At 42.2% G+C, this 23,857-nt stretch overlaps 1 protein-coding gene across 1 annotated transcript; it reads right to left on the reverse strand.

The window, feature by feature from the left end:
- Positions 1-540: 540 nt before the first annotated feature.
- Positions 541-23,446, reverse strand: QRFPR (pyroglutamylated RFamide peptide receptor). Its single transcript, XM_061445181.1, is given in 7 exon segments — positions 541-1,038; positions 3,014-3,111; positions 7,599-7,834; positions 8,612-8,661; positions 9,249-9,268; positions 9,270-9,434; positions 23,346-23,446. Coding segments are annotated over 7 exon segments (1,074 nt in total). The 3' UTR covers positions 541-634.
- Positions 23,447-23,857: the final 411 nt, after the last annotated feature.

A 23,857-nucleotide genomic window follows, 5' to 3' on the forward strand; every position in this document is an offset into this window, starting at 1 on the left:
TAATTGCTAATATGCTTCCAGATAACGAAATCTGAACATGGTTGAAGAGTTCAGTGACACATGCAATGTTTGAATCTTAATCTCTTCAGAGTCAGAATCTGGCTGGCTCTTCCATATTTTTCTTTTTTTTCCAAAACAGAATTGCATCTCAGTCTGCATTTTTCCTGAACTTGCAGCTGAAGCTTCCCAGTTCTCAGAGCTGCAGGGAGCACATCTTGAAGTATTAGACCCATGTCAGATTTCCAAGCTCTCTCTGTAGTTCTTCTCTTCTGGCATTTACCTATTTGTGCTCCAGCAGTGTGCCAGCATGCAGACATAGAATAAACTGAGCAAGCAGTAGTTGTTTGATTTACCTAAAGCAGAGGGCAAACAAGCCCTATATTAGCTTAGGAAGAAAAGTGGGATTTTTATTTTTTTTTCCTGGAAATAATATGGCAATATCATTTTCCAACATTTTACTCCTCATCTTTATATAATATATAATTTTCTCAACCATTATCCCAACATTAGAATAGCCCACAAAATATTTTCCAACCCTTATTTCAGAATGCAAATTAGAAAGCTATTTTTAATGGCTTATTGAAAGTTACCATATAAAAAGAATGCTTTTCCCATTCTCAAAACCCTGGTGATGCTACTGTCCATTTCCCAATGCAGAATGCACACTGATCTCTGAGCTGAACAAGGCAAAGTTCCTTTTCAAATTCCTTTTTGAAGCAGGCTGATCATAGAACTTGACTTCAATGTTGCCATTGCTGAATGCCTCCCTCCTGACCTTGTCCGAGTCTATGGGGTTTCTCTGAGAAGCCCTTGCCTTCTGCCGCCTTATGGTAGTCCCCAAGTTGCCAAGTTGCCTGGTTGGTGATGCGCTTTCTTTGATGATGCAGAAGCAGATGGCAGACAAAAAAATTTTCTTGAAATTTTCATTTATGAAAGCATACACCAGAGGGTTGCAAATGGAATTGAAGAATCCTATAGTCTGGACAATTGCGAAGATCATTTTGACTGTCACATCATCATAGTCCTTTTCAAAATTACCTGGAAAGGAAGAAGGAAATGTGCTGTAAGCACAGAACAGCATTAGTGCCTGTTTATCCTAATTATATCCGATCTGCCATTAGAAGCTCTCATTTAAAGTCAACAAAAGACCTTGCTGGAGGGTCTTAATGTTAGCAGTAGGGCTTTATCAGCACAGAAAATCATAATCTGCCACCTAACCCTGCTTTGTGCACATGTAAATAAGGACAGAGACATTCAAAAGAGGCAATTCATGAGCCAAAAAACTTGCCCAGTAGCCAAGAAATAGAAATCTTCCAGTCTGCAAAGCATAGGCCTCATTTATTCAAGTAGTTCTTCCGGCTCCAAGCTTTATGTCCTTATAAAAATGCACAAGTACTTTAAAACCAGTCCTTGTCTTATCACTAACCACACTGCTTCTTTCTCTGGCCTGTCACAGGTCAACTCAGGGAAGCAAAAACATGCATCATCTTGGTCACATCTCTCACTTTTTAATCACCAAGATCACAGAAGACTCGTAATTTCTTGAATCCCAATACTTAATAACCAAACTCTGGTTTATATAGCAAGTAAGATAAAGGCCTTGCAGCATCTGAAATAATTCCTGAACTCAGCAATGAAAATGAGAGCAAACAGTTCATGGAGTGTTGTGGGCAACCCTAACATGGGACAATCCGGACAATTTTAATAGTTACAGCTTCTGCACTTGTGATTCTGCCTAGGCATAAGCATCATTTGGTTTAGCTGCTTGGCTGCAGGACTAGCGATTTATCTACTACAACCTTATTTGTGACAGAAGATGAAAAAATAGATGCTGCCTTTGGCAAGTACACCACCTATTGCAAACTTCCTCTTGCTCCTACATACAGACTGCTGTGTAGTCCCACTTGCTATCTCAGTACCCATTCAGGGTATGGGGTATGAACAGTGTTAAGACCCCAGAGAATAGGGCAAACAGCATAAAGCAAAGATAAGAAGCAATATATATGCACTTTGAAGCTAAGTATCTAGTCAAGACCAGTGAAAAAGCTCAACTGGATTCATTGGGTATTATTCATTAGCATTACTGTGATGCCCAGTATTTATATTTCCAATATGTCTACCTCATTAAAAACAGGGCAGGTGAAGAGATAAATAGTTCATAAATTTCACTCAAAGCAGTACGGCAGTGGATGCAAATAGAAGTCTTCACACGTTAAATTAAAATTTACTTTGAATGAAAAAAGTTCCTTGTTCAAGAGGTTTTATAAATTGGAAATAACTTGTAGCTTCTAGTCAAGTGCTATTGACCTTTCAGCAAATGAGGGTGGCACGACTGACATACAAAGAAAAATATCTACATATATGCTTGCCATCCTAACAGTCAAGTCTTGCTTTTTCTTCAGTCTTATAAGACCTAAAAAGTCTCCTTTTCAGGACTGGATTTTGTGCTGTACAAATTTAGAGTCTATGACAACCTTCGTTCTCTTCGTTCTGAAAGAGCTGGTAGAGAGCTTGGGTTCCCTCCCACTCACCCTGCAATAAAGTTCACAAAGATTAATCTCTTTGTCTTGTTGCAAACCCATCTTTGTTAGGGGTTTTGTATGTGTGTTTGGTTTTAATTCACACAGCAGGGAAGAAGAGATGTGGCCGAGAAGTTTCTCTCTGATATAAGGTATCTCCCAAACACTATGTTAAGTGTCCTTTCCAAGCCAAATGATTCGATGATTCTATAATAATAGGTTTTTTAAATGTACTCATTTTTCCATGAGCATTGCAGATCTGTCCATTGCAGATTTGAGAGTATTTCTTGTGTTGTTGGCTATGTATCTCTATTACAAGACAGATCTGGGTTTTATAAGCATGACATTAAACTTTGTTAGTCAAAGGTATTCTATAGCTGAGTGCTCCAGCAGCACCAGCCTTTCACAACCTGTAGTTCCACTATTAAAAAAAAACCAAAAAAACAGAAAAAGAAAATAAAAGCTTTGTTGCATGACATATGGCAGGTACTCACTGTATTCTATCATCATGTGAATCACATGGAAAGGGGCCCAACAGAGTGCAAAGAGAAACACTACCATCACCATCATAACAATTGCTTGCTTCTTCTTGCTGAAATTGCATCAAGACATTCCATACTGAGTCACTGAGAGCTGACTGATAGTTACATGTGTCTCCAAGTTAGATCTGTAAATATGTTCTGATGGTTACAGATGTAAACAAAACCCTGGAAGAATGCTCAGAAGTACACAGATCCCTCCGAAACAAAAAAAATGCAGCATCATATAAATGTAGTACATCAATTAATACCTTTTATTTCGCTCTTTTGGGAAAGCAATACACTTGGCAGCAGCATCAAGCAGTGACATGAGCGTAACTTGCAAGGCATTTTCACTCTATTCAAGCACATGCAATTTCCATAGTAAGAGATGGGGGCAAAACAAAACCCAAGAAAAATTAATTAAAAAAAATGAAAACAAAACCAAACCCATGAAATTCCATTAACACCTCAAAAAACAGGAGTCCTTTCCTAGATCTGGGAGCACTGAAAATACCTATAGCACCTGATTATGAAGACCGGAGGCCCACTGTCCATGGGACCTGAGGAAATCAATCTGTGGGTCCTGAAGGAACTGACAAATGAAGTTGCTAAGCCACTGTCCATTCCATGGGATATAGTCCTAGAGGGCAGGGGGGCCCAAGACTGTCGGATGATATTCAAGGATCACCTACTGCAGGCTCAGGAGTGTTGCATCCCAACTAGAAGGAAGTGCAGCAGGAGGGCCAGGAGACCTCCTTGGATGGATAAGGAGCTGCGGAGGAAAATTCAAAGGAAAAAAGAGGCTTATAAAAGGTGGAAGCAAGGACAGGAGGCCTGGGAAGAATACAGGGATGTTGTCCTGGAAGCTAGGGACCAGATTAGGAAAGCTAAGTCCCAGTTAGAAATAAACTTGGCTAGAGATGTTAAGGATAACAGGAAGGAATTCTACAGGTACGTAGCGAATAAAAGACAGACTAGGGACAACGTAGGCCCCCTCTGGAAGCTATCGGGAGAACTGGCTACCCTGAATTTGGAGAAGGCTGAGGTTCTGAATGACTTCTTTGCCTTGGTTTCCACTGGCAAAAGCTCTGACGAAACCACCAAAGTCTTGGAAAACAGACAAAGGGATTGTGAGAATGAAGACCTTGGGCCCACTGTAGAAGAGGATCTGGTTCGAGACCATTTTAAGAACCTGAACATGCACAAGTCCATGGGACCTGATGAGATCCATCCGCGGGTCCTGAAGGAACTGGCAAATGAAGTTGCTAAGCCACTGTCCTTCATACTTGAAAAATCATGGCAGTCAGGTGAAGTTCCCAATGACTGGAAAAAGGGAAATATAACCCCCATTTTCAAGAAGGGGAAAATGGATGACCCAGGGAACTACAGACCAGTCAGTCTCACCTCCATCCCTGGCAAAATCTTGGAGCAGATTCTCCTGGAAGGCATGCTAAGGCACATGAAAATCAACAAGGTGCTTGGTGACAGCCAGCATGGCTTCACTAAGGGGAAATCCTGTCTGACCAATTTGGTGGCCTTCTATGATGGGGCTACAGAACTGATGGACAAGGGCAGAGCAATTGATGTCTTCTACCTGGACTTGTGCAAAGTGTTTGACACTGTCTTGCATGGCATCCTTGTCTCTAAATTAGAGAGACATCAATTTGATGGATGGATGTCCTGGGTTCAGCAGTAGCAGTCATGTTTCTCCTTTGTGGTAGCTGGTGCAGTGCTGTGTTTTGACTTCCAGCCTGGGAACAATGTTGGTGAAACCGATGTTTTCGGTTGTTGCTAAGTGATGTTTACCCTGACCAAGGACTTTGTGAGGCTCATGCTCTGCCAGGGAGGAGGGGAAGCTGTGAGGAAGCAGAGACGGGGCGCCTGACCCAGGCTAGCCAAGGAGGTATTCCATACCACAGCATGTCATGCCCGGGGTGGGGGGTAACTGGGAGTTACCCGGAAGGACACGGGCTTCTGGGTGGGACTCATTTCTTGGCCGGTGTATTCTCTTCCCTTGTTATTTTCTCTTATCATTGTTGTCGTTGGTGGTAGCGGTGGTGATTTGTGTTGTACATTGGTTGCTGGACTGTTCTTGTCTCAACCCGTAGGAGTTGCACCCTTTCGATCCTCCTCCCCGTTCCTCTGGGAGTGGGGAAGGGGAGAGCCCCGGCAGGGGGGGGGTCTTGATTGTTGTCAGCCCGGCACCACTCACTGGGAGTGAGTGAACAAATTGCCTGACTGGGTTTAAACCACGACAATGGACCACTCAGTAGATAAAGAACTGGCTGGATGGCCGCACACAAAGAGTTGTGGTCAGTGGCTCAATGTCCAGCTGGAGACCAGTAACGAGTGGTGTCCCTCAGGGATCCATGTTGGGACCGGTCTTGTTCAACATCTTTGTCAGTGGACATGGACAGTGGGATTGAGTGTGCCCTCAGCAAGTTTGCTGATGACACCAAGCTGTGTGGTTCGGTTGATACCCTGGAGGGAAGGAATGCCATCCAGAGGGACCTCGACATGCTTGTGAGGTGGGCTGATGCCAACCTTATGAAGTTTAACCATGCCAAGTGCAAGGTCCTACACCTGGATTGGAGCAATCCCAGGCACAGCTACAGGTTGGGCAGAGAAGAGATTCAGAGCAGCCCTGCGGAGAAGGACTTGGGGGTGTTGGTCGATGACAAAATGAACATGAGCCAGCAGTGTGTGCTCGCAGCCCAGAAAGCCAACCATATCCTGGGCTGCATCAAAAGGAGCATGACCAGCAGGTGGAAGGAGGTGATCCTGCCCCTCTACTCTGCTCCTGTGAGACCTCACCTGGAGTATTATGTGCAGTTCTGGTGTCCTCAACATAAAAAGGACATGGAACTGTTGGAACAAGTCCAGAGAAGGGCCACGAGGATGATCAGGGGACTGGAGCACCTCCCGTATGAAGACAGGCTGAGGAAGTTGGGGCTGTTCAGCCTGGAGAAGAGAAGGCTGCATGGAGACCTCATAGCAGCCTTTCAGTGTCTGAAGGGGGCCTATAAGGGTGCTGGGGAGGGACTCTTCATTAGGGACTGTAGTGGTGGGACAAGGGATAACAGGCTCAAGCTTAAACAGGGGAAGTTTAGATTGGATATAAGGAAGAAGTTCTTTACTGTGAGGTTGGTGAGGCACTGGAATGGGTTGCCCAGGGAAGTTGTGAATGCTCCATGCCTGGTGGTGTTCAAGGCCAGGTTGGACAAAACTTTGGGTGACATGGTTTAGTGTGAGGTGTCCCTACCCATGCCAGAGGTGTTGGAACTGGATGATCTTAAGGTCCTTTCCAACCCTAACTATTTTATGATTCTATGATTACACAGAGAATTTGACACAAAATGAAACTATACTGCAACATTCAACCTTTGCTGGTAGGCAAAGTGCAAGAGCTAGAAACACACCCCCTGCCTGCACTGCAATATCTCACAAACTCAAAGTATACATGAATATATACATGTATATCCACAAATGGATATACAATTCATGTAAGTACCTTTATAGATCCGAAGATGGATCTCTCGCTTGAGCTAAATAAGCAGCACTTGACTGGTAGCAGTTACAGGGTCTGCTCCCTGCTGTATGGAAATTATGTGAGTAGTTGCCCAATGATTACATGACCGCTTAACTCCTGTGAGGTTATACTCTCCATCAGTTCTGATACGCAGTGGTCAGCTTCCTTAGGCACTTCATTGGGCAAATATCTAAGGAACCATTGATCTTTAAGCTGCTTGTCAGTATTCTTCCTACAGTCGATACATAAGGTGATACTCTCCTCAATGAGCAGAACCATTAACAATTCAGGCAACAGATGAATTTGCCAAATGGAAAGGAAAAACTTGAGGCAGTATTAAGTGCAACCTGTACTTACTGCTAAATACTGAAGTTGGTAATCATTAATTTTCATAACTTGTCAGAGCATTACCATTTGAATAATCTCATGCAAACATTTGAGAACACTCAAAATTCTTTGGAAGTTGTATGAAGTTCAACTGTAAAAGTAGGTTTTGAATTCTGATTTTCCCTCCACACCCCGTATGCCAATTTAAGTTACAATAAGATCATAAAGAGGTATTCACAGTCTCAGAATTATATAAGGAACTTCCCAAAGAATATTTCGAGACCATGTAGTAGCATTTTCCCCAAGTCATGTTCTAACTCATGAGCCCTATCTTCTAAAAAAAAGCATTTCACGCTGTATGAATTGTATTGAAAGAGCTTGACATCCAAGGTGTGGCTACACTATACTTTGAAAACAGCCTATTAAGGTTGCCTTGAATTGGGTACCTCAGCATTAAATAACTAGCTAGCTTTGGAAAACTGGTCTACGCTTGCAGACAGACAGATTTTCCACACCCCTCTTTTTTTTTTTTTTTTTGCACCCCTTTTCAAGAGCTGCCAGGAAAAAAACAGAACAAAACAAATAAAAAAACAAAACCCAAAAACTAGCCAAATAAAAACAACAACAACAAAAAAAACAAAAACACAAAAAAGGAAACAACACAAAAAAGGAAACAACACAAAAAAACCAAATAACCAGAACCTTGGTATCTTAGACATTTCACTGCCATGAATGATTTGAAGAACTGAAGCATCTGCCATTCGTTTCTTAATCCAGAGTTCATAGCCAATTTTAGTGGACAAAAAGAGCATCAGCGTCAGTGGAAGAAGGAAAAATATAACAAGAATAAAGGTTGTATGTATCTTCTGATAAATTGGACTGGCCCATTCTTCCAAGCAACAAACATACACCTTTTCATATAGAAAGTCATATTTAACCTGTAAGAAGTTTAAGAGAGATGAGTTACTGCAGTATTCACCCCAAGTGTAAAAACCAAGCACATTCAAATATTCCTTGCTCTTAATATAACAACCAGCATTAAACAGCGAGACTTTTCAAAGTGACAGTTCTTCCACACGCTTTTCCACATGAAATATTGATTGGTCCGAGTTGACACAGAGAGGTCAGGAGATGCTCTGATCTCCTCCTCTAAACTTCCTTTTTTTTTTTTTTTAAATGTGGACTGTCAAAGGAGACCTTGGCTGCATATTTTGCAGGTATAGATGGGTGCACAGAAACCTCACAAATTAGTCACTTAAAAAAAATGAAACAAATTTGTTAACATTCAGACTGGTGAGAGCAGATTCTGACAAGCCTTTCCCTCCCACCCCCACCCAGAGTGTATGCTAACTCCTTACACTATAATGGGCATTTCAAACTAGGCACAGTTCTTCCAAATCTCGGAGAATACTGTATCATCCTCAGTCATCTAAGCCCTACACTGCTGTGTGCCAGTGCACCTATGAACTGAAAGGAAGCCCCAGTGGAATTCACAGATGTAATTACTGCTCTTCGAAGCAACTAGTCCCTGCTGGCAGTCCTTCCAGTGCATGTAAGTACTAATCCTTAGCCTGTCATGCTGGCACACAGAACAACAGCTCCATTTCTCTTACCCACTCACTTCTTATGAATTTTTTCAGTTTCATTGCTGAACGTACAGAAAGATCCAGCAAGGACCGCATTTCAAATGTAAATTCCCATTTCACCTAACATACCTCAAGCCACGTAGCTGACCCAGCAATAAATCCCAGCAACCAGACTATGCCTGTAAACAAATACAGTTTTAATACTTTGTACAACAAGCAGCATAAGTTTTGGTACACAGTTAAACAGCATCATCTTTAAGAAGTCAGGCAAAGTAGACAATTTAAATAAAGCACAGCTTTATAGGAGGCATACATCAGTCATCATTCACATCAAGAAGTAACAGCATGCTCTTTTTTCAGTTTTCTTTTTTCCAGTTTTCTTTCTCTCAATCTACCTTCATTTACTGGTATTCAGGTGTAAAGGCAACTTAATTAGCATGAGCAGGATTACATATGTTCTCTTTGTGTTACAATGGAAGGACCACAACAGTTGCCAAAGGTTTATCAGAGTCTTGGTTAAATCAATCTTTTGACTTCAGATTCCAAGTCTATCGTCAGGGTTTTGGCTAGTAATTATTACACATATCTGTACATATAGGCACTATCCTTGAGCCATTTCATACGTGTTACCAAACTTCTTACCGTTAAGTCTATCTCTGATTCACTGGTCATATCAGTGCCTCCAGTTCTGCCATGCCATCTACACCAGCTACACTGAACATTATTTCTCCGCACACATGGTTACTGGAGGTGCTTAAAATCTTACCAAGCATCATGAAAGCTCTTATTGGTGTACTGCCACTTCATTTTCAGTGAATGCACAATTCCCTGGTGTCTTTCCACAGCAACACAGGTCATGGTAAGAATCTCAGTTACAACGGCAGTGGATTGAACAAATGGTACCATCTTGCAGGCAAAGGTACCTGCAATAGTCAGAAAGTAAGGTGCGCTACTGTTGCAGTTCAGAAAAAAGCTATTAGTACCAGGCTTTGCTATTAAAGTGCTATTGTGCAAAAAACAACACACTAAGATGCTTAGATGTATTTTATCAGCTGAACTGCCAAGTCACCTTTGAAGCTATTCATCAAATGCAGCTTTTAGTAGTCATTCTTCCATTGTACACACTATCTGCAAAACCAAGACTTCTAATGACACATTTGCTTGCCCTGTATCAGTCTGACACTTATTTCTATTTCACTTTTGGCCAAGTCTTCCATCACCTATTTTCATATATGCCAAATTACAGGGATATTTATTATGTTTTATCTTGGCAGATTATTCTCCAGTTTTATGTAAGTATTTGCATTAACAGTTCAAAAGTTTACCTTTTCTGCTGTCACAAATATATTCCTTCTGCTCATTTAAATACCACTCTCTCCATACACTTTGGCACTTGATGCATCATTCTGCCAAGTGATGAGTCTTCTAAGAGGCATATCATAAGAGGTGCATCATCATCTTCATCTTTCTGTTCTCCAAGTCTTCCTCTTTCCCAGTTTCCTGGGTTCAGCAGTAGCAGTCATTTTTCTCCTTCTTAGTAGCTGGTGCAGTGCTGTGGTTTTGACTTTCAGCCTGGGAACAGCACTGATAACACCAATGTTTTTAGTTGTTGCTCAGTAATGTTTACTCTGACCAAGGACTTTCTGAGTCTCCTGCTCTGCCACGGAGGAAGGGAAGCCGGGAGGAAGCAGAGACAGGACACCTGACCCAAACTAGCCAAAGAGGTATTCCATACCACAGCACGTCATGCCCAGTGCAGAAACTGGAGGGAGTTACCCGGAAGGGCTAGTTCGCTGCTCGGTCGGGCTGGGTATTGGTCAGTGGGTGGTGAGTACTTGTATTCTCTTCCCTTGTTATTTCCCTTAGCATTATTATTATTGGTGGTAGCAGTAGTGATTTGTGTTATACCTTAGTTACTGGACTGTTCTTATCTCAGCCCATGGGAGTTACATTCTTTCAGTTCTCCTCCCCATCCCTCCAGGAGCAGGGGGAAGAAGGGTGGGGAGTGAGCGAACTGCTGTGTGGTACTGAAATACCGGCTGGGCTTAAACCACGACACCCAGTTAACACATTATGTTAATGACACTGTTCAAATTAAATGCAGTTTCTTGTCTGCATTTTCACAGCTGTATAGGTACCTATTGTATTTATGTACAGCTATGTCGTGGTTTAAACCCAGTCAGGTAATTCGTTCGCTCACTTCCCCCCCTTTCTCTTCCACCCCCTGCTCCCGGAAGGACAGAAAGGAGAATCGAAAAGAATGCAACTCCCACCGGTTGAGATAAGAACAGTTTAGTAACTAAGGTATAACACAAATCACTACTGCTACCACCAGTAATAATAATGATAAAGGAAATAACAAGGGAAGAGAATACAACACCTCAGCACCAGCCGACCGATAACTTGCCCCCCAAGCCCGACCAAGCTCCGACCGATACCTCCTCCAACCCTGCAGTCCCCAGCCCTTCCAGCTCACTCCCAGTTACCTCCTGGGCATGACGTGCTGTGGTATGGAATACCTCTTTGGTCAGTTTGGGTCAGGTGTCCTGTCTCTGCTTCCTCCTGGCTTCCCCTCCTCCCTGGCAGAGCATGAGGCTCACAAAGTCCTTGGCCAAACCAAAACATCGCTATCAATTCTGTTCCCAGGCCGAAAGTCAAAACACTGCACTGCACCAGCTACCAAGAAGGAGAAACATGACTGCTACTGCTGAACCCAGGACAAGCTACCACAGATCTTCATCTTTCACTGGTGCTGTAACTTCCCAAAAGTACATATTCCATTCTTAATGTAGTAGTCACTCTCCATTTGAACCCAGGACACGTTACTCATCCTCAAGTCCCAGCCATCTTTGAAATTGTGGTGTAAATTATTCTCCCAAAAATCTTATGCTAACACCCTTGCCAACCAACTTCTTACTGACTCATTTTCTGACCTTGAGATAATTTTGCATGTCCACATTCTCACAGTTCTCTCACATTCTTAAAGTTCAGAATCATATATTCAATTCAGTAACAGCTGGGGTTATTTCCCTTAATTTCATCATTAATTATAACTTACCCAGATATAAACCATAAACTCAAATCAGTCAAAGGAATATCTGATCCAATTGCAACTCAAGTTTTAAGATGCTACAGACACCTAAAGCAACAAAAGCATTAAAAACAAAGAAATAAAGAAAGAAGAAACTATCAAAACTTAATCTATCCTCCATGAATAGAACAAGGAAAAGGGAAACCTCCATCTTCCAGGCCAAGCTAAAAGCCATTGTAGCTTAAAGAAGGAACTGGTTTCCTACTGGTCTCAATTCTAGCTGCACAAAAAATTGCTTTTTTTCTGTGGCTCCAGAAAGAAGAAGAAGGGGGCAAGGAGCAAAGGATGGAAGTCAAGTGTCCTTCAAGTACATATCCAATACCAGCAACACAGTGAATGTGCATGCAGATCGCATTTAAAACAGAATAAAAATACCCCATGCAGCCCAATTTCAAGCTACTTGAGTAAGTAAGGTCTTAGCACGCTCAGTAGGAAATGTGTGGAAGAAGATGCACCAGGCTGCTTGTCTGTTTCTCAACGTATTTTTCAAGGGTGTCAGAAAAGGAGCAAGACATCTTGACATCAACTGCAATTTATATTATAAACTTCCCCCCATTTCTTCCTTGACTTCAGTAAGCACAAAGTAGAAACACAGCCCTTATGAAACAGCCAATATCTTAGTAAATTAACCCATAACATTCTCGTAGGTAAGTTTAGGAAATGCAGGTTACATGAATGGACAGTGAGGTGGATTAGGAACTGGCTGAACAACACAGTTCAGAGGGCTGTGATCAGCCAAGCAGAATCCAGTTGGAGGCCTGTGGTCAGTGGTGTTCCCCAAAGACCAATACTGGGTCTGGTCTTTTTCAGCTTGTTTATCAATGACCTGGACGAAGGGCTAGAGCGTACCCTCAGCAAGTTTGCCAATGATAGGCTGGAGATTTGGGCAGAGAAACCTAATGAGGTTCAACAAGGGCTAGTGTAGGGTACTGCACCTGGGGAGAAAGAACCCCAAGTACCAGCACGGGTTGGTGGCTGACCTACTAGAGAGCAGTTCAGCTGAGAAGGAGATGGTAAGTTTACTATGAGCCAGCAGCGAGCCCTTGCGGCCAGGAGGGCCAATAGTATCCTGGGGTTGCATCCGGAGTAGTGCGGCCGCAGGTCGAGGGAGGCAACCCTCCCCCTCTACTTGGCCCTGGTGAGACAACATCTGGAGTACTGTGTCCAGTTCTGAGTGCCTCAGTACAAGGCAGACAAAGAGGTACTGGAAAGGGTCCAGCGGCAGGCCACAGGGATGATTGAGGCTTTGGAGCATCTTTCTTATGAGGAGAGACTGTGGGAGCTAGGCCTGTTTAGTCTAAAGAGCAGACTGAGGGGGTATCTCATTAATGGATATGAATATCTCAAAGTCGAGTGCACAGAGGATGCTGCCAGACTCACTTCAGTAGTGCCCAGCAACAGGATGAGGAGCAATGCCCATAAACTAAACCACAAGAAGTTTCACCTCAACATGAGGAAGAACTTCTTTACCTTTAGGGTGGCAGAGCACAGGAACAGGCTGCCCAGGGAGGTTGTAGAGTCTCGCTCTCTGGAGACATTCAAAACCTGCCAGGATGCCTTCTTGTGTATCCTGCTGTAGGTGGCCCTACCTTGGCAGGGGGGTGGACTAGATGATTTCCAAAGGTCCCTACCAACTCTAATGATTCTGTGAACCAAAGTATCTCATCCATTTATCACCACACCAGTACAGTATGTGCTACACATACAAGCACCAAATCTACTCAGTCAAATTTATAGTCCTTCAACCAGTGTGTTGAAACTTCTGTAGCAAGATTACGAAAATCAAGCTCAAATCATACCTTCTTTGCTTAAGGGAAATGGTGAATACAACCATAGAAGAGGCTATGGCACACCATCTCTGGCCACTTCTGGAAAGTCAGCTTACTGCCATGAGTAAAGCAGAGCTAAAATCATCTTCAGCCAAATACAAATCCTACTCCTTTTGACAAAAAGTAGAGTTTCCACTATTGGTTTCAAGTTTTTTCTTCACTAAGTTAGAAGTGACTCCTGATACAAATAATACGAACATAAAAGCAAAATTTGCACATGAAATAAATGTTTAAGTTCCTGTTTCACTAAAGAAATTAGTTCAGTTTTGGGTGCTGGAGATGTGGAGGAAAAAAACCCAAATCCACACAACAAACCTTACCTGTTGCTTCAAATCACACTGGTTTATATCAGTCCTCATTATTTACTCTTACCATTTTGCTTTGAGGACCTCCTCTTATCACTTCCATACAAAACCAAAAAACGTATTTTCCAGAAGACTTCATTATGTTTTTTTTTAAATCTAGAAGCAAAATATGTACCATAAGAATCAGATGCTCAGCATTTAATATTTAATAACATCAGGGACCTTCAGAGAAAAATCTGTCAGATTTTGTTTTATTTAAGAAGGGCATACCCATCTTTCCTTATCTCTGTGGGAAGCTGCAGGCCACTCCAAAGTAACTGCATTAGGAAGAGGTATCAGCCACCTTGTTTCAAGTTCAAATCTTTGCATTTTCATGCCAATCCTACATCCCTCCTGTTTGAGCTGTGCAAGAAATTCAAGTCCATCAAAACTCTTCTGCAGGTCTGAGTCTTCAAAAATTCACATACACAGTTGGAGAGGAAACTTTACTTGCGTTACCCCAGATACATGTGGCCAAGTGCCAGACACAGAAATTGAAAAATACAGAGAAACAAATCTTTCTTGTTATGTCACCTCAGGTAATCAAATAAGAGCTATGGGGTGTAATTTTAAAAAGCCAAACGAAGGTCAAGGTGGCCCTCAAACCTCCTTACACAGTTTGATTATTTCTCTTGCCACTGCTGCGACCATGAATTCTAAGCACTGGACGTTGCAGAAGAGGCACAGAGTGAAAAATTAAGACTTCTCCTCTGTCAGCTCCAGCGAGTGTGCTGACTTAATGTTCTTCCCTTGCCCATTCCTGATGAAAGGGTTTCTGCTGCAAAGACGGACTGATGAATTACATGGAAGAGAAGGTAGATTTCTGTCTTAATACATATATTTTCTCTCTCTCTGTACTTCACCCTGCTCCTGTTAAGTATCAGCCAAGCTGATGGAATCAATATTAAACACAGTTCTTGGAGCTCAGCCTAAAGAAATCACCTCGTTCTGGATGTCAGAAAACAAATTCTGGAAATTGCCGTCTGTAAGTAACCCTTCCAACAAATCTGCCCTCTCCAGGGAAATCCTTTGGCAACAGCCTACTACAAACAGAAAGGTTGCCATTGTTTCATCTGGAAGAGTATGGAACAAGACTCTACTCCCCATAATTCAAAACTTTCCAGAAAGGGAAGAGAGTCTGTCCCACTTTGGATACAGAGGACTCAATGGATGATAAGGCTCCTCAGATGCAAGATAACATTTCCATTACTTTTCACTTATGGGCTCAATCCACCAGCTTCTGTCTTTCAGGAAGGCGTGCTGCAGTACGTACACCCAGGTCACCAAAAGAGCTTGAGATCTGCAGCAGGGCTCAATAATTGGCAGATTATTCTGCCTTTTGTACTCTGATAGTGGGAGTAGTTACCAAATGCCACACCACACTGACAGTGGACTGTAGGAAACATGCTACTCATGGCAATCCACAAGTAAGCAACAACTCTGTTACTCCCAGAAGGAGTTAATCACAGTTCACTTGTCATAAGTCATTGCAATGACCATTTTTTGCCCTAGGACAGTGGGTTTCATGCTATATAGCTGCTACATCTTGTGAAATAGTTTTTCCTTTCTTAAAATAGTTAATACATGTTCTGACATTTTAAAGCTTTAAAGATTGATATTCCATACTCCAGAGCAAAGCAATTGAATTACTCCTCTTTTACTCTCATCTTGCAAAACCACTTAAAAATCCTGACTCCTGTTAGACCAAATGCTAACAGTAACAGTTAAAAAGAAGAAGCCCTATTCACTTCTGTTTGATGATGTTTTCCTCTGTAAGACTAGTATTTACTACGCTCTAATAATCCTTTTACAAGTTACAAAGGAAAAAAATAACCACTTCAAATGCAAGACAGCATCACTGAGAAATTACTTGGGAAAAAACTGGTGAATAGAATAAAAAACCTTGGAAAGATAGACTGTGACAGAAGTAACCAGAGGAAATCAACAGAAATCAAAATTTGCTAGCATTTCTTGGTCCTACAATCCCCTTCCACAAAAGAGCTTTCAGAGCAAATCCAGAGTGAGACAAAGGCTGCAGACCGGGAGATAAAATATTTCTTGTCCTTTTTGATGAAATTAGAACTAAGACTCAGGCTTTTTTTTTCATTTAAGACTCTTCCTACTGTGATCAACCTGCACTTCCTCTGAGAAGGTACTTAAAACAATCACACTTCTATGAACCCCATGGACTAGATTTTCAAAAAACATCTGATGATTTAACAAGCACTAGTCTCAGTGAAAGTCAGTGTACACCACCACTTCCAGAAACCTCAGCAAATGGCTAATCCTATCCTTTTTGATCTGCGTGCTTGCTACTTTGCCGTGATTTGAAGAGCAGCTGAATCAGTCCCTCTAAACTCCAGAAGGCTTTATTACATCAAAATATGTTTTATCCCCTAGAAGTTTGCAGCAGTTTTCTAATTAAAGATGGTAACAATATTTCAGAAAGGAGAAAAAAATCAGTTTATGAAATACCCTATACACCACTCTACTTGCAGTGCACAAACAATGCACACAATATTCAATTAGGCATAAATTACAGGCCCCTTAATATGGCCAGGCACGGGCAATGTGGGGCTTATGTGAAAAATAATCAGGCTCTTGGGCTATAACCCATGTATGTTTTAAACATTCTTTAATACTGTTGCAACTGGTGACCCTACCAAGATGCTATTGCACCATGGTTTTGTTAGGTGTGATTAATTTCACGTAACCCATATTATTCTAAATTAGATCAGCTTGCTCTGTCTTTTCTTTCTTTCTTTCAATTAGAATATCAAATCATTATTCTTTCTTTTTAGTGTTTTGCATAGCTCCAGCTAGAAAGGGTAGTACGATGTGCTAAGCAGCAAGAGACTCATGCTTCTGCTGCTTTTATTCATGTTACCCTGCTGTCCCCAAAACTAAAATTTACAGAGGGAGATATATCTGTAAAAACGCAGAATACAAGGTACAGGCAGATTCCAGGGTATAATTCTTGTGAATAAATCGCTTTAGGGCATTTAGCTGAATGCATATTGAAAATGCTGGGAACGACAGTATACGGAAACAATTTAATTTTGTGCTTTTAAGGGTTTGGGAGTTGTTTTCAGCCTGGCTAAGGATTATGATGATCACTTCCCTGACAGGTTGGCTACTTTACTTTCAGTTATTGTATCCCCATGAATCAAGTGTCACAGCAGATAGTGTCAGTACATACATGTTATTGCTACATAGTGAAATTGGAAAACTGATCTGGAACTGATCTGGAAAACACATTCTGCAGCATTCAACACATTCTCCATTAATCTCTAGAACACAGGTGAATGTCCAAGACAACTTTTGTTAACATGGAAAAGGTTATGGATCAAGAAAAAGAAAGGCTGTCCGGACATAAAAAGAGAGGGTGACCAGCTGCCACCTCTCCTTTGGGCAGCAGGTATAGAGGAATAGATTTGTCACACAATCACATCAAACTACAGAGGTAGTCAGGTGGCTGAGGGGAAAGGACAGGAGTGGGAAGAGATGGAGTCTCCCTCTCACAGTCTGTGTGGGCAAAAAGTGAGTCTGTTTCACCCTTCAAGCAGCACTTCAGCACTAGGTTATACCTTGCTGTTGAATAACAGGTTAAAACTGGTTCCAGTTCCAAAATAATTTAAAACATTATTAAATTATTAAATAACCAAATGCCATAACCATCTAGAAAAAGATATGTAGGATTTTCACTGTCAGTTACAGAATATCAGCCTAAGGCTGAAACAACAGAAAGCTGTCATAGATGCAATTGCACAAGGGGCTGCAGGAGGCTTCTACAGGTTTCTAAAGTATCATTAAGAGAAGTGAGATTTGTAGAAGCAGCTAAGTGTTCAGTTGCCACCCCTTTCAACTCTCTTGACAATCTGAAGAGGCTCGAATCTTTGTGTGATGGTACAACAGATTTTACAGCACTTGACAAACCTGGCATCAAGAGTCTTCTGCAGTGTTATTCAAAGACAAAAAAGGCCAATAAAGTGGGAAAAAGCAAGTACATTATAACAAACAAACAAAAAAGGCAGGAGTTTTCTGGAACAAGCCGGGGCATTAAAGATGAATTGTGTAATAAAAGCTGGGAACCTTAAATTGACTGAAGCGCAAAGGAACAATCTGGTCGTTAAGCAGTGTCAGTATCAATAAACATTTTGGACACAATTGATTTTTTGCATTACAGAAATGTGTTCAGGGCCACTGTAGTCTTTCTTTTGTATGACTGTGAGAGATTTACCAAGTAAACACTGTGAAATTAATCTAAGTTTCCTTCTGAACATAAAGGAGACAAGAAAAATAGAGCTATGAATCAAATCTTTGTCATTTAATATTTCACAGCTGTCATATTGCACACTACCCACCATGAACTTTTTACATTATTTAGACCATTTTCCCTAAAAAATGTTTAGCCTATTAAGGAATCAATGGCAGAGAACTTTGCAGTTTTTCAAGGACTGTTTTGACCATGGCTCCATGCACGATTCCAGTCCTGTATTTGAATGAAGTATTTAGTTGAAATAGGCAAAGACAGTTTGCCATAAATCAGAAAATCTCATGCCTAAACACAAGTTAGATTTTTCCCAAATCCTCAAAAGTTCAATCACTTCATATCAAAGAGCTTATCCACCTCTCCCTGGTAGTGCAACAAGTATTCCAGAACTCATGACCGTTGACCCCATTGTCCCAACATCACAGCAACCAGGTGATGATGCGCTCCCCTGGTTGACAGGTAAAATCTTTCCGCATATTCTATAGTTTGGTTGAGGTCCAGAGTCGAGAAGTCACCTCTTCTTCTTCCTCTTCCTCTGATCCATGTAATAATAACTCTTGTTCAGATGCTGTTCCCTCTAGTAAGTGCATTGGTTCTTCATCTTTCTTCACTGTACGGGTTGCTCTTTGTGCCTCTTCTTTTTCCCTTTCTTACAGGGGCAGCTGGTGTTGGCACAAATTGGTCCTTTGGTTTAGCTGCAGTGACTATCCCTGTGGTTGGAGTGGCTGCAGTATCTGTTATCAGGGTTGGTTCAGCTGCTGTGCTTCAGGGTTGAGCAGCACCAGCAGCTGCGTTGTCTGTTGCTGTTGGGGTTTGAGTAGCTGCTGTACTTGTCACTGGGGTTGGTGTAGCTGCTGTGCTTGAAGTTGGAGTAGCTGTGTTGTCTGTTGTAGTCAGAGTCTGAGTAGCTGCTGTACTTGTTGCTAGGGTTGGCGTATCTGCTGTATTTGGAGTTGGAGTAGCTGTGCTGTCTGTTCCTTTGCCATCAGATCCAGAGACATTTTTTTCCCTTTGAAGGTACTGGATAGTGTTGAACAGGGATCTGTAAACATAGGTCAAGCCCCAGCACATTGCCGTGATTTGTCCCTCTCTGGTATGACCAGGATGACAGCACATCTATTTTACATGTTTTACTATTTTTTCTGGATTTTGCACTTGTTCAGTGGTGAAGTTCCAAAGCACTGGAGGGGCCCACTGACCTAGATACTTGCCGATACTGTCCCACACACCCTGCCACTCATGACTGTCCAGCCTCAGGGAAAATCTCGTGGTCCTCCTATATTGCTGTCTAACCCTAGACAAGACCCAAACCTGACTCTGCTGAACTTTTGAGATCAGATGAAATGGTTGTGGGTAAAACACACTCTGTATGTGTGCCAGCATGGTGATCCCCATCACAATCAGGGTACCCAAAGGCCATCCAAAACCTTCAGAACTCTCAAATGATGCTGTAAATAGTATGATGGGTGGGCTGGGAATGTAAGGGAATGTCTGCTTCATTGGTTGACTACCCAAGGAGGGAAAAAAAGACGTGCAGTTGCTAAACACTTCCATTATATACCTCCCAAAGTACAGAGGTAATGACCACACTGGGAACACAAGCCAGATCAGTTTCATGATCAATGATTCGATTGTATTACAAGTCATTACCATAAAGTACAGCGAAACAAGAAACAGCCCAAGCCCCCCGGCTGATAAACACTAAACTAGCAAATACCGGCTGTAAGTAAGGTACAAAATGCTGAAACTGTGAGATCAAGAGCAACAACTTGGAGAGCCAATAAATCAGCATTGTGACAAGTGACTATTAATCTGAAACAGTGAATGCTTATCACAGATATGATCAGACACACTCTGGTCAGATCTGTCGTTACCTCAATCCTTCGTGCCCCACATTGGGTGCCGTGAAGACCTGTTGTGGTTTAAGTCCAACCAGCAACCCAAAACCACACAGCCGCTGGCTCACTCTCCCCTTGCCTTTCTCCCCCTGCTCCCGGAGGGATGGGGAGGAGAATTGAAAAAATGTAGCTCTCATGGGTTGAGATAAGAACAGTCCAGTAACTAAGGTATAACACAAACCACTGCTGCTGCCATCAATAATAATAATGATAAGGGAAATAACAAGGGAAGAGAATACAACCGCTCACCACCCGCCGACTGATACCCAGCCTGACCCAAGCAGCGATCTAGTCCTTCCGAGTAAGTCCCCACAGTTTATACACTGGCCATGACATGCTGCGGTATGGAATACCCCTTTGGCTAGTTTGGATCAGGTGTCCTGTCTCTTCTTCATCCCGGCTTCCCCTCCTCCATGGCAGAGCATGAGACTCAGAAAGTCCTTGTTCAGAGTAAACATTACTGAGCAGCAACTAAAAACGCCGGTGTTATCAGCACTGTTTCCAAGCTTAAAGTCAAAACCACAGCACTGCACCAGCTACTACAAAGGAGAAAAATGACTGCTACTGCTGAACCCAGGACAGTTTCTTACCAGTGGAACAGATAGGAAACAGCTACCATGAGATACCAGGAGAGTCCCAGTCTGCAGAACCTTGTATGAGAAATAGACATCTGTTGAACTCGATTATGTCATACAGCAAACCCATTGCTCCAGGGAGCAAGATTTGTACAGTAAAACCAAAATTTTGTGGAGCAGAACACTGCAACTGAAGGACAACCTCTGTCAGGAGCTCACACTAGTCCGGCAGAGAAAGGCTGGGCTCTACAACGCAATTTCATATGTCCTTTCTAAGCACTTACTATTTCAGACTGAAAATGGTAGACTACATGTTCAAAACAGTTCTTATAAGCACACTTTGATATGGTCAAGTGTAAACCTGATTGTATTAAACCAATCTGCTGCAATGAGAACTTAATGTGTTATCAGCACTGACTATGAAAAATACCCTAAAGCCAAATGAACCAATACTGGAAGAAGACACTTCTGGCTATGCGAATATTACTCCTCTTACTCTACAAGTCTCACCTATCAGTTTAATGTTCTCATTTTTAAAATAACAAGTCCCTTGCCTCAGGAAGCTTTGAGAGCTCCATGCTGCTGACTGTTTGACCTTTCCCTCACCGTTACCAGGGGAGCAGAGTTGACAAACTGGAGGAAGGGAGTTCAAAAACCAAACTGTTCAATTTTCAGCCCTTCAAAAATATGTCCTTGAGCAAGCAGCCTGTGGAGAAAGAAGGGAATGCAGCTGGAGAAAAACACTTACAGCTTTTAGTGTGTGCATGGTCAAAAATCAGTGTGGCTGTTCCCACTATAAGTAGAATTTATTGTGTTCATTAGTACCCAGTGAGGTTATTTCAGGCCAGCCCAAGAGATACTGGGCAGCGTCAGGGTCTGAAACGTGTAAACAAGAAAAAAGAAGATGGACTGACATGCTGCTGTCGATCTCAGATCTTGACTGCTCATCAAAGCTTGGTTTTGCTCCAGACAAGTGCAAGTCCTGGATGAGAGTGCTGCGGGGTGGGATACCTCTCATCAGTTGTTTCTGAGACTAGCATCTGGCAGAAGTCTGCTTAAACCAAAACTCCTTCAGAACTGAGTTGTTTCCTGCTCTATCCATAAAGGAGGTAACAGAGAAAGCAGTCACATAACTTACCTCTTCCAGTTCAGTAGGGGTTTGAAGAAACTCTTAACAAGATTGCAATTAATGTGTTTTGTGAACAGCAAGAAAACTACAACGCTGCATTCAGTCCTGCAGGTGAGCTCGGGGAAGCACAGACTGAAAGGTTAAGAGACAGTGTCCAAACACTGTCAGTGCTTACGTGACACTGACACATGTATGTACCTGCCACCACCCCATTTACACTGCAAAAGGTGGGCCACCGGATACTTTTTGTCCCCCTTCACACTGTGGAAGAAATGAGCTCCCCCAGAAGTCAATGTTATGTAACAAATGCCACAATACAGCCTAACAAAGCACCACAAACGACTTACTAGAAAGGTCTCATTCATCTACATAAACAGATGAGATGTGGATGAATGAGACACCCTCCCCATGCACATGAAGAAAATGTTCAAAGCTTTCATTCGTTTTTTATTTTTATTTTTCCACCCCAAAATATATTTAGGTGAGTCTTCAATTCAAACAGGCTGAGAACCACTGCCCTGTCCTCCCCCCTCCCCAGGGCAGCACAGCCACATCTACAACATTCCTGCCAGATTGTTGTCTCTCTTGAATCCCTTCAGCTCACCTATGCATTCATCAAGGTCAATTCCAAGAGTTCATTAATGAACAGCCTCCTGACACATGCAGCATTTGCTTGTGTGGAGAATGTCTCAGGGGAATATTTTACTTTTTTAAGACATGACTTAGCGGGCATCCAGGGGGAAGACAGACTGACTGCTAGCCAAGGAGTTAAAGGGAAAACAAACCCAAACCAAAGCACACAAACCTGTCATCTGGGTCAGAGGATGGGCCATTTAATCCAGTAACTGGCTGCCAGCAGCAACAGTCATGAAAGAACATCAGAAGCACAGGGCTCTCCCCTAGCTCCCAGAATAAGCAGGTGAGAACAGTGCGAGCAAGACACTGTCTGATTTAAAGCCTACCAATGGACCCATCTGCATGAACTTCTTTTTCTATTGTGTTGGTTTTAGTCATGGACTCCACAGTACTATGTAACAGCAAGTTCCCTACTTTAATCACGTTATGTGAAATTTGTTTCTTTTCATTTTGTTTTTAAACTTACTACCTGGCAACATTGCTTGGGGGGGGGCTGACTCTTCTAGTATGAAAAGAGTAAATAAGGACTCCTCTTCTCCGGGTCATTTATCGGTTCACTGTCTTCTTTCATCCCTTCTCACCAGCCATTTTTTGTCTCAGCAGCAGTCCCTGCATCCTTTTGATCTCTAAGCAGCATATATAGCTCATAGGCCACAATAACATCAAGGCTCTGCCTGCACATGGACTGAAGCAAACTGTGACAAGTTATGATTTGTTGGAATGTAGCATTATCTTGAACCACACATGCTGGGAGGGCTGCTTGGATCCTACTGTGCAACGGAGGAGTCTGGTAAGTTAGATCAGAGACTCCAAATACACACAGGTAAAGATATATCAGCCTTAAGTGAAGGTGACACAGTTGTTTCTGACCCAAGGCAAAATGGTATGCAAACAGGTTAAATGATTAAGCAATCATTTTGACTGGTTTTTGTTTCCTCTGGCCAGAGAATGGCAGTTTATTTATATCACTGTGAATGGCACTACGAGGTGGCTGTTATACTATATCCTTAAGGTTAACAAATGTTTTATACCCAGCTATATGGGAGAATCACTGCAGATGCTCTTCATGAAGCAGCAAGTTAGATTACCTGAAGGTAACAGGATCCATAAAATGTTTTAAAATCTTAACATAGAGCAGGAGGGAAGAGGGGGCGGACACAACACCAGCTTCATTCTCTCCACAGGTCATGTCGACTACAAGGAAATTTTTGGCTGCGTCTAGCAAGGAAGAACTTGCAAGAGACTTTTTCAAATGAATTCTACATAAAATGCAAGCGATGCTGTTGAGATGGTGAATACAATGAAAGGTAAACTGTGATGAAATACTGGCTTACTGAATTTATTTGTTAGCAGCAGTGGATGGCAACACTGTAAAATAATTCTGCTTCTAAGCTGCCATTGCTAAAACACACCAAAAATTAATAGGCTTTTTTTATCTTTTAGTATCTGTGTTCACTTTGTGGTGCCAGCATAGTCAGGGTCTATAAATCCTTAATTTCCTCCATCTATCCTTGTCATCAGAGGACTGTTTTTTGAAAGTAAACGTAAAATACCAGCAGGTTAAGCACAGATAAAAAGGTAAAACGTAGTTAATGAAGCT

This window comes from Pezoporus flaviventris, unplaced genomic scaffold (genome assembly GCF_033815535.1).
Source record: "Pezoporus flaviventris isolate CSIRO_AGI_PZ_B2104156 unplaced genomic scaffold, CSIRO_AGI_Pfla_v1 ptg000002l, whole genome shotgun sequence".
NCBI classification, from domain to species: domain Eukaryota; kingdom Metazoa; phylum Chordata; class Aves; order Psittaciformes; family Psittacidae; genus Pezoporus; species Pezoporus flaviventris.